This window comes from Mastigoproctus giganteus, chromosome 5 (genome assembly GCF_048544385.1).
Source record: "Mastigoproctus giganteus isolate SK-2022 chromosome 5, ASM4854438v1, whole genome shotgun sequence".
NCBI lineage: Eukaryota > Metazoa > Arthropoda > Arachnida > Uropygi > Thelyphonidae > Mastigoproctus > Mastigoproctus giganteus.
In genome coordinates, this window is record NC_143579.1 from 221027190 (window position 1) to 221039384 (window position 12195).

Consider the following 12195-nt stretch of genomic DNA (forward strand, 5'->3'; position numbering starts at 1 on the left):
TCGCTATCTCCTCACTTCATCGTTATTCTGTGGTACACCATTATACCAAATTTTCTTCCGCTTCATCTAAAGCTGCACGAGTTACACCACCACTGGTCTGTTAAATCTGTCGAGCCCTGTATTATTATTTCAAAATATCAGAATGCACAAAGGATCAAGAATGATTCTTTATGCATCGTTCTTGAACTGTGTAACGATAACAAGTCCAATGGAACGACAAGCGTTGTTACCTTCTGCTGAAGTTAACTGATCCAGTGTGATTTGCAGAATGTCCAGAAAATAATATTTACTAGAGTCTATCGGATGATGATCGTGTATGTTAGTAATCATAAAGTCAGTATAAACGAAACACTTTATTGTCAAATTGAAGAAAAAAATGGTGAAAATGAATCATGAAAATCGCTACATATTATTTCTAAACAAATGGTGCGGTGCTGTTCTTCTGTGCTTCTGCTAGATATTACTGGACATTTTCACTCTTCTTTGCATTTAATACACTGTTAGCTTGGAGGAGGTGAGACCAATCCAGTACACTTTAAGACTCTTCACAATTGACATTCTGAAATTAATAAGTTTTATTTTTAGATTGCAGTTTAACTAACACATAACTAAAAAAATTTATCGATGGCTCAAAATTAAGAAACATAATTAAACAATCCTGCGAAAAATTAATATGATTTTCCTAAGTGATTGAATTATATATTCAATGTGCATCAAAAGAACAACTGCCCCCTCACTTCGCGAAACAAACTAGGAAAAATATTTGTAGCGCTTGGTTTCGCCGGTAGAAATTTGGTAGAATCGCCGTTCTCCACACACCGGTTGGAAAAGATCTGAATTCGAATCCCACTGATGACGAGAGGAATTTTTATAAGTGTTTTGCACAACGTGACTGAGTTAGTCAGATCTCAGGTAAGAGTTGCATGGTTTTTTTCTCCCAGAAACTCGGGTTTTCCTTCCAGCAAACAGCAAATCGACCACAGAACACAAGCAATGTACAGACATAATATATAGGGCACAATATGGCCTACGTTGTTAATGTGCCTAAAACCTTACAACAAACAAATAAATCCAAGTGTGGAAACTGGACTCCTGAAGCCTTTGTCCGTTAGTGTATTGCATTCATTCGATTTGCCCAGGTTGTCTTCACCATAAAGCGTGCCAAACTCACCGGTGCTAGGACAGCCAGAATACTCTCCACTTCCTACTAACCCCTTCGGGGGTAGGATAAATGTAAATCTGTGCTACGGAAATTATACTGCAAAGCCTTTATGGGTAGGATACATGCTGGCTCCCGCACCATAAAGTGGGTGTCAACTGGGTGTGGGATCAATACATAGAGCGCTTGGCCAATGACGTTCACACCACCTGTTCCTGGAACTTTTAATCCCCTTCCCTACTCCCACTTCGCCTAAATCCATGGTGGACTGTCTTCACTATTAGTACACCTTTCTTTCACTCCAGTCTGACGTCCTCCTCTCTTATTCTCTGTGAATTCTCTTTAACAAAAAGTTTTTTCTTTTTTTATTGTGGCCTTTGCCAGGAAGCTCCGGCGACCCTAGCAGAGGCGGCCACAGTGTGATGGGTAGCTCACCTCCCAGTGGTGGTGGCAGACACCGTAGGGTCCCGTTAGGGTCCCTGCGACCAAGAAGCCAGAGAACCAACAAAACCCAACACAATAGTATACACACATACATGTCACACACATTTCTGGAATTTAAGAGTCCTGTATACTTCACAAGAGTAGAGATGGCGCAGTGGTGGGAGACCAGGTGGCGCCTTACCCTAAGAACTATGCCACTATGCCCGCTAGTGTATAACTTTCTTAAATCGCAAGTTATCATTGCCTCTCCTGCTATTTCTTTAATGACTGTAGCTGGCGGAGTTGAACTGACAGTGCCTTCCTACATAAGATACCATAAATGTCTGCTGGCTGCAGCTGCTCTCAAGCGTGCACTTTTTTTTTTTTTTTTTTTTTTGAGCTAGCGAGGCAGTGACCAACAAGCTGGTGTGCGTTGACGAATCGATACGTCGGCGACAGAATAAAGAGCAGAGGTAAAAACTATAGTCTCTCGTGGTCGGTGAGTCACACAGCCTGCAGAAGAAAGAGGGCTATCAAAAAAAAGAGTGCATCTCATTCATACAGGCAACAGTTTCGTTGCTTTAAGAATAGAGTATGTTGCTTTTAGGCGCTGCAAAGAAAATAAAGCCTGTATGCGTAATTACAAAGCAATATGTTCTGTCCAAGCAAATAGTTGAGCATCTAAAGTTGCCTGTCAGTGTCTAGCCTAACAAAAGAGAAGTATATTTTTATCTTTAAATAAATCTTAACATCACATCCACTTTAGCCTTTTTACTTGTAGTTTATTAGCTTTACTACTGATTGATAGCTTGTACGCAGAAACGAAGGAAAGATAAGGCTCAGTTGGTTTTCTCATCGTGCCTGGTTTTCATGTTTGAAAGATTGATGTAAAATAATTCAGGACTGTATTGTTCTTCCAAAAAAGTAAAAGAAAAGTAGCGTGCGTTTAAACAGCATCACTTTCAAAGAAACATCCTTAAGAACCAATATTTTTGCCGACCATTGTAAAATTATTGAAAATAATTGGTATAATTGAAAGCAGTGTAGGAAACCATTTTGTGGTATTGTCTTTAGCGGAATCTTAGCAACACTTTTCTTTGAAAGGGCGGCCTTTAAGAAACTGTTTTACCCTTAGACAAAGAAAAACTCGAATTGTACAAGAGATGAAAAGAAGGGTGCATGCTCAAATGCTGTTTTTCGAAATTCAGTGCGGTACTATTTAATCATTTTGAACCACAGGGCCGGGACTTTCATATGTCAGAATACCTACCCTTCAGTTAGTTTCTGCAGGATTTTCCTTCTGATGGCATCGCGTGTTTCAACAAATACTCATCGTACACTTGCTGTAAGTTATACATTTGTTTCATGCAGAATTAGAACTGTGCATTACGGCCTGTAATGCACAGTTACGGCCTGTAACAATGCAAATGTTTCAAATATAAACCCTTGCCTTCGTTGGAAAAGGCCCGGTGGTTCAAATCCCGTCTAAGACCACACTGCACCATATATATTATGTCTATAAATTCAGTGTGTTCGCCCTCGTGGGTAGCACAGTTGGTTGGATCGCCGTCCTCCCACATCTGGTGTCCACAAAGTCCAAAAGCAATCGAGTTGTTTGTGGCAATATTCTCAAATGTTAATTTTCATTCATAGTTGCTCCAGAAATACACTCGGTCTTCTTGTACTAGTCCCTCACTCTTTGAACTGTCTCAAAAATTCTTTGGACCATCGTACATTAAGTCATCTGACTACATCTATATACATTCAGGCTTTAACGAACAAGGAAGTTTGCTTTCCATCCACCAAATCCCTTATAAACTCCCTTATTCGCGCAAATGAGGAAGACAACGTTATTTGGGTTAATACCTCGTAACTGACGTAGCCGAGGGGTCAGAAGTGTGAATGCAGTAGTACGTGCTTTTTGAGTGGACGGGGTTCAAGCAGGTGACTGCTCAATACGATTAAAGTTTGTATTGATGATTTATTGTAAACTCCATTGACCCGGTGGTCACGCCGGAGTATAAGCAAGAAATTTTCGTTATTTTAGATAACGAAACTTATCTAAGTTATTTATTTCAGATAATTTATATTTAAATTATCTGAAATAAATATCTTAGATAAATAAAGTTTAAATAAACAAAACTAATAACTAAAATTCTGACGAAGTTCACAAAATACAAACATACCTGAAATATACGTCTCCCTTGAAATCTTCAGGTGCAACCCATGTGAATGATACTTGGTTCTTGTCGTCATTATTGATATGAGTAATTGCATTCTGGAGGATAAAGAATAACAAATATTTATCATTTCGGAAGTTAAAGTAAAATTCTGAAGCTGAAAGCCTCAATAGTAAATAAAATAAGATAGATAACGATTGGTGTCCACTTATTTTTGTGTTAATAACAGTGATTACTGAATCACAATTCACTCAGTGATTACTGAATTGTGACCACCCCATCCGTAATAGACCATGCCACATAGCTCTTAGCATAAAAAGCCTAACAGCTTCGTACCCTAGACAGAGGTAATTTGCATCTGGTCGCAAGTCAAAGTGATAAAGCGGTTAATAGGACGTAGAAAATATCACGGAATTTCAAAATGGCATGAATCTAGGAGCTCATGAGTAGGGTGCTTCCATATCTGAAACGGGACGTCCTGTCGGTTGCTCACTGCCCACTGTGATTTAAGGTGTACAAAGAATAGTCTCGAATGGTATCAAATGGGTCAAACCATCACCCCCGACAGAACTGTAAAGATTACCCTAGGTGGATGTTCGTGGTGAGCGAAGTGTGCAGCGCCTTGTACGGGTTGAACAGCAGGTCACTGTGCGATAGTTGACATCGCAATACAATATGAAGAATGCCAGAATAATACCCCAAATGACGATGCACCGCACACTCAGAGATATGGGGTTCCACAGCAGACGACTCAAGAGACACCCTGTCCTCACCGCTGTTCGTCGACAACGAATGCTGTGATGTCAGCAACACGCTGGTTGGACACTGGAGCACTGGAAACGAGTGTTGTGGTCGGATGAATCCAACAACTCGGTTTAACACGCCGACGGACACCGTGTGCGGCGCAAGCAACATAAATCAATGGACCCAGCGTGAGTGGTGCCCACTGTCCGGGCAGGTCGGTTGTTGCTAAAAATGGGGCATGTTTTTCTGGCAAGAACTAGTGCGTATGGATGAACTTTTCACTGGTGAGGTCTACGGGCAGCTCTTAGGAGACTGCACACCCTGCCATGTTGTATTTTTCCCGACAGAAGTGAAATCTTCCAAGACGATAATGAGCTTTGTCATCGGGACCCGAATTGTGCACGAATGTTTCGAGGAAGACAGTGAAGATATCAACCATCTTTATTGGCCTCCAAATTTCCCTAACCTCAATCCAATTGAACATCTGTGGGATTTTTTGGAAAGGGAAGTGAGGCGTCATCTAGTGATAGCAATGTCTGGGCGAATAGCAGCTATTATCCGAGCGAAAGGTGGCCCAACATGGTATTAGGTAGCTGATCACAATTCAGTGATCACTGAGTGCATATACATGTACGTTGCTGTCAAAAATAATAATAAAAGATTAATAACACTACCATTCACTTTCTCTTTCTAACATTCATTTCTAACAGGAAACAAACACGAGACAAATTCTAATATAAATTTTCTAAATTTGACATTAATAAGAAAGGATGGAAAAAAATCACCAGAAACCTACTAAAACGTTATATCTACAAGTATTGTCACTTTAAAAGTATTGGTTTCTTGTCACTAAAAAAAAGTCAGTAACGATTTCACAATTTATAACCGCTAATAGGTTATCTTACTTTTCAGAATTGTACAAGAATTGTAGAATGGTTACTAACTTCTTTTGTGGCAAAAAACCACGGCGTTATCCAGTCTGGATGAAAAGCCGGCGTATATACTGTAATTCCATGTCGAGGAAGGTAATAGTAATAGTAATAGAGGCATGTGATGCAAGAGAGCAAGCGTATGATCTTATGTAGCATCAGCCAAAAAAATTCACACATCCATTCTCTCTAAAAATTTGTCCTGTTCCTCCTTGAATTTATTTAAGCTATCAACTTCCACAACGACAGATGGAAGTTTGTTCCAGCAATTAACCACCCGCTGGCTAAAGGCACAATTCCGCATATCTGTCAACTCTCTTTCCTCAATTTGAATTTATGCCCCCTTAGGTTCGTAATCTGAGCAAGTGGAAGAATCCCACCAGAATTCAGCGTGCTCAACCCATTCAAGGCCTTATACAACTCAATCAGATCACCTCGCAGGTGCCTAGTTTCCAGCCGCTGCAATTTGCAGAACTTAAGCCTCTCTTGGTAAGAGGATCCCTTCATTCCCCTCATCAATCTTGTTGCCCTTCTCTGTACACGCTCAAGCAAATCTACATCCTTCCTAAAATGAGGCCTCCAGACCTGTACGCAGTACTCAAGGCATGGCCTGATCATTGCCTTATACAAAGAGATAATCACCTCCTTTATCTTGCTAGCAAAATTCCTGTACAGCATATCATTGACAAAACCCGATTGCTTTTGCAGCCTGTCTGCATTCCTCAGAAAACTTCATATCTGACTGCACAATCACTCCCAGGTGTTTTTAATTTTCTACCCCCTAAGTTTAGTACCACACAGTTGGTACGTTCCTCTGGGGTTACTTCTACCCATATGCAGTACTTTGCATTTGTCAATGTTAAACTTCAGTTGCCACTTCTTAGCCCATCTTCCCAAATTTTCTAGATCCTGTTGCAGTAACACACTGTTATTAACAACCTTGCCAACCTTTGTATCATCTGCAAAATTCGACACTAAGCCTGGTATACCTTCATAAATATCATTGATAAATATACAAAAAACAGTGGACCCAACACCAAACCCCGTGGGACCCCACTAATAACATTACTCCACGAATCAGTTTACACCAAACATATGATTAGATGTTTTAAGCATCGGGTGTAATGGCTTTAAATACTTCACGTTACCATAAGTAATGGGATATATGCAATTCAGAACAAAACAAGAATTTTGTAAGAAAATTAGTACGGTGTTGAACTACATTGACCTCAGTGATTGCATGAATGCATTGCGTCAAGCTTTCTGCCGATTTATCTGTTCTTTTTTCAAAGCAAGCAATGCAGATGGCCTTCATGAGAATGCCCAAATTAGGAGTTCTAATACATCCCACAGATGGAAGCACTGTCCTGACACTATTGTCTGCAAACCATGCTTTGTGATTCTGGGTGTAATCGTGTTGGAAGGTGTACCTACCGGTTGGTAAAATGCCACAGTGATTGACATAGCGTTATCTATTGCTTGAACGTAGCACTCGACATTCATAGTTCTGTGCAATACGATTAATAGAACAAGGCCATGCCACGGGTCTCTGTACCATACTACAATTAGGAAAACTGTTAGGGCAACACACTCTGGTCAAAGCAATCGACAGGCATTCTCCAGACATAGACATCTGGCTGCTAGGGCATGTATCCTAACCCATTGCTCCACAGTATTGCTTTCCATTGAAGTACAATCCAGCTTCGATGCTTTCTTACCTTTTCAACCAGAACTGTGCATTGGATTTCACAATCAACAGCTGAGATGCTGCAGCTCTACTGTAGAAATAAGAAATTATAGCATGTAGCTCTAAAGATTGGTGGAGCGGCCCCTTGCATCTTAAAAGCATGCATCTTTAAGGATAGGCAGGGGATGACGTTCCTGTCGGTTGGAGATCTTCTATTGGCCTTTTAAGCTTCAATGCTAATACAAATCTGCGGGGTAGCACAGTGATTATACGAGCGATTATCTCGTATTCAGCGGATTAGAATCCGGTAAAGGCCCGGATTCGAATCCGGTCACTGACGCAAAAGTATAACCTACAGGAATTCAAGTCCAGTGCGTTAACAAGTTTCTTCTGGCTTCTCAACCCTCAATCATATTATTTTTATCAGCTGTTCTCTCTAAGATAATTTTGTGAAGTCCTTGTGAAGAAAGCCGCAACACACTGACGAAGTGAATGGTTTATCTCGTGAAGGTCTCAGATTACTATGAGTTTCGACAACCCTTTGATCATCATAACAAATCATTTATTGTAATGCACGTATTAGCCACAGATTAATCTGGAATATATTAATTTTACCCAATCTACTATTTACTGGCAGAATTATTACTTACCCCCTTTCCGTCCTCGCAGTCTATCAACTGGGTATTACTAGGATCTTCCTTAAAACTTCCAATAAGCTTAGCCTCTTTCGAATTTGCGTCAGCAGCGTGCATTAAGAATCCTTTGAATGTATCGCTAGCAGTGACACCTTTGATCGTAACTACATAATAAACAGAAAATACATTAAATGTCTTACTAGTTACTTTATAATCTAATAATTATCTTATACTACACGATATGTTTTATAATAGTGATTTCTTGTCTCATTCTTACCAACGACTGATCCTCCAGACTTTACTGTAGCTGGATCCAAAGATATTTCATATGGTGCTTCCTGGCTCTGGATTGTTTCATTATGTCCAACTTCCAAGGTTTTACACACTTCTACTGGAGCTCCAGTTGGATACGCATTACAGTACAGAATCACTGTAGCGAAGCATACAACGAGGAAAGACAGAGTCTTCATGGCTTTTATAGTAGAGTAACGTAGGGTCTAGAAAGTAAAAAAGAGAAAAGAAGTTATTTCACTTTAAAACTCTAAATGGTTTCGTCATGAATTATAATTTACAAGCAGAACAGCTCAGCGTTATACAATAACATACATATATTTTAATTGATGAAGATTCATCTCAATAATGTTTTTAAAAGCATTTCAAGTGAATTTTTTTTTAGAAATACTATCGTTTGCTTCCTTGGGGGAAGTAGGATTTAACCCAACTTTCAGCGAAAACTTGGGTCAAATCCTACTTTAGGTTCTTCTATTCGCTCACAAACAGGCAAACCGACAAGAGAATACACTCCATTACCGGGTAATCCTAAAATTTAATATGTTTGTCTAAGTAATATGAATATTTAGTAAAAGCAGTTCAAAGATGGACGTGAGGATGTTCGTGATGATCCGAGAAGTGAGTGTCCGTCAACCTCTCGAAATGAGGACAGAGTTGAAAAAGTTCGGGAAATTGTGGCAAGCGATCGTCGTTTGACTCTCACAGTAATGGCTGATAAGTTGAAGGTCTGCCGTACAGCCTCAATGATGAGCAGAAGCAACGAAGAGTGTCATCATTCAAAGACTTCATCCAGACTTCTCAATACAATCCTAATTTCTTAGACTGTATTGTCACTGAAGATGAGTGTTGGGTGTTTCAATACGACACAGGGACAGAACATACAACGAAATTCAAAATCATCACCAAGGCCTAAAAATTTTCGTTTTCAGAAGTCCAGGATAAGACGATGCTGTTCATGTTTTTCAACAAACGGGGTGTGATTTACAGGGAATTTGTAACTGCGGGGGGGAAGAGAGTCGATACAAGTGATTCAAAGCTTATTGAGGCGCATTTCTCAAGTGAGGCCGCAATTTCTAGAGAAAAGCTTATTCTTGTTGCATGACAATGCTTCCGCCCAGGCCGCACTTGTGAAGACCATTTTGAAAAATCACAGCATTTTACAAATCAACCATTCACCCTAGGCTCCTGATCTAACGCCAGCGCACTTTTTCCTCTTTCCAAAGGTAAATTTTATTATTATTATTATTTTTTTTTAGGGTTGCTCGTAATTAAATAATTAACCCGTATTTGTATCTGTAAATTGCGTATATTCTACGGTTGATTTGCCTGTTTTGCTGGACGAAAAAACCCCAGTTACTGGGGAGAAAAACCTTGCTATCTACGCCTGAGACCAACTAACTCAGCCACGGAGTGAAAAAAGCCCATTAAAGTTCCTCGCGTCATCGACGGGATTCGAACCCAGGCCTTTTTCACCCGGTGTGGGGAGGACGGTGACGATACCACTGTGCTACCCGCGCAGACTTCCAAAGGTAAATAGTGTGCATAGTGTGCATAGTGTTAGGGTCAGGCGCCACCTGTGATTTCTCACATCTGCGCCATATGTACGCTGTGAAGAAATACAGAACTACTGTAAATGCCAGAAAAGTGTTGTCTGTTGTATATGACATATTGCGTTAGGTTCTGTTGGGTGTCCTGGCATTTGGCCGCAGGGCCCCTGGTGGGACCTCACGTTGCCCGCACACACCGCTAGGAGATAGCCAGGCTGCCCATTATTCTCTGGCTAGTCTCCGCCAGGGTCGCCTGAGCGTCCTGGGCGAAGACCAAGTTAAAAAAAAAAAAAAAAAAGAGAAGAGAAGAGAAGGTCTGGGGAACAAGAGGAAGAGGGATCTGAATGTGAGGAACAAGCTAAAGTGGACAGATAGAGAAGGCAGTCCACCCGAGTAAGGAGAAATAGGGGATGGGTAGAGGGATCAAAAGTCACAGGGGCAGGCGCCACTGTGCGAGTGCCAAAGGCCAAGCACTCTCTGGGAGTCAGCTTTTCAAGGAGTGCCAACCATGATGATGCCAGCATAGTATTTTAATCTTCAGTCTTACTCTTTTATCAGTTTGGGAAAATGCTATCCGACCCCAGTTTGTGTTTGCACTTGAAGGTCGTTGTTCTGAGCAGCTCTAAGTTCAGCAAACTTTGCCCGTCTGATGGTAAAGACAGCTTGTGCGTAACTCGTTAAGGCTTTGTATGTCGTTTCATTCTGAAGCAGGTATGTTTCATGATTACGAGGGTTCTCCTGGATTTCAGTTAAAAATTTGAGCCTACAATCATCGTAAGCAGGGCACTCATACATGAGATGCCCCCATGACTCCTCTTCGCCACAGTGGCAGAATGGATTGCTTTCAATTCCCATTGCTGTCAATTTTTGTTGAAAGGGCCCATGTCCTGTGATCGGGAATGTAACTTGCAGACCAGGTGAAAACCAGGAAGGAGACTTCGGGAAAGTCATGTCAATGGATGGGAGGAATCTTCTGGTAATTTCTCCTTTGGGCGTGGTTTCCCATGAATGCTGCCAAATTCCTTGAAGGTGTGTGAAGATACGTTTTCTTTCTTGTTTCAGGTCATTGGTCCAAAGGTAAAATCTGCCCTCAAAGGATAAAGATTTCAGGATGTTGGAGACATAAAGAAAAACGTAACCGCCGAATTGAACGTCATCTCTTTGGACGCCTTCACTGAATATTTTCAGAAAGGTTTAGAACGGTACAATAAGTGCTCTCATTTAGGTGGTGGTGGTGATTACTTTTAATGAAAATAAAACGAATTTTGAGCTCCTTCACTTTGTGTTCTTTTTATTGCACCAGTCCGGGAGCTTTATTGCCATACCCCATATATAACTGACCCGCGGTAGTTTATAAAACTTTCAATTGCCTCACAAATGAACAAAGACTGAAGTCGTTAAAAACAAAAAGAAAACAGTAGGCCTATGAATTTTGAAGTTTTTTTTCTTTTTTTCTCCAAGCCCATAAAAAGCGGCGCATAATTTGTAAATTTCTTGAAGTAGATACGGCTCAAATCTAAGAAAAGTACTGAAATTATTTTTAGGACTTTTGAAAAGAAGGCCCTCACAGGTGGCAACTGGTTTTAGTCACCGTCCTCTCACATTGGTGGAAAAGGCGTGAGTTCGAATCCTGTTAATGACACGAGGAATTTTTATAAGCTTTTTTTCATAATGTGGCCGAGTTAGTCGGTCTCAGGCGGGAGTTGCGTAATTTCTTCTCCTGGACGTTTCAGTTTTTCGTTTAGCAAATAAACCAAAAAACACACGCAATTTACAGAGACAATATACAGACACCTCATAGCCTTAGTGGCATTGGCGCTCAACCCCGTACACACATATATACTATAGCGATAGTCGCTTTAGTGCTTAACCATTGTATCCCACTCCATTCCAATCCCCGGATCTAAAATTACTGGTGGATTTCATGGGTATCGTAGACCTAAACATAACCTAAGTCATTTATACTTCACCGGCAAAGAGAGCGATATACACTGAGTGATCACTGAATTATGACCACCTACCTAATACTTCGTAAGTCCTTCTTTTGCCCTCGGTACAGCAGCAGCTATCCGACGTGGCATTGATTCAACAAAATGTCGGAAGCGTTCGGGAGTATGGCCAACCAAGATGTGTGTAATGCGCCCAGCAATACAGGTATGGAGGTGATTGGTGTATTAAAAGACGTCTGAAATGCCTTTCCATAGTGTCCCACAAGTGCTCTATGGGATTAATATCGGTGGAGCTCGGAGGCCAACGTGTCCAATGGCTCGGCGCATTGTCATCTTGGAAGACATCATCACCATTCGGGAAAAAGTGTAACACAGCGGGGTGTTCACAGTCAGCAAGCAGTTGACGATAGCGGAGACCACTGATACGTTGTTCCACATGCACCAGGGGTCCAAGTTCCTGCCAGTGAAACGTGCCCCACACCATACAACCGCCTCCACCGGCCTGCACTTTTGATACCATGCGTGGATGAAGAGCCTCATGTTGTTGACGCCAAATCCGTACACGACCATCCACGGTGTGGAGTAAATAACGTGACTCATCCGACCAGCACACCTTCTTCCAGTGTTCTGACGTCTAATTTGCATGCTATT

The 12195-nt window shown here is 41.1% G+C and overlaps 1 protein-coding gene across 2 annotated transcripts in view; it reads right to left on the reverse strand.

Moving 5' to 3' along the window:
• Positions 1 to 338: 338 nt before the first annotated feature.
• Positions 339 to 12195, reverse strand: part of l(2)34Fc (reeler domain-containing lethal (2) 34Fc) — a 30869-nt gene continuing 19012 nt past the window's right edge. For both annotated transcript variants that reach the window (XM_090373731.1, XM_090373732.1), the window contains exons 2-5: positions 8035 to 8254; positions 7773 to 7921; positions 3769 to 3860; positions 339 to 559 (exon numbers count right to left, since the gene is read on the reverse strand). In XM_090373731.1, the coding sequence (XP_090229857.1) occupies positions 490 to 559; positions 3769 to 3860; positions 7773 to 7921; positions 8035 to 8227 (504 nt within the window). In that variant the 5' untranslated portion in view covers positions 8228 to 8254 and the 3' untranslated portion in view covers positions 339 to 489. The remainder of the gene's footprint in view (positions 560 to 3768; positions 3861 to 7772; positions 7922 to 8034; positions 8255 to 12195) is intronic.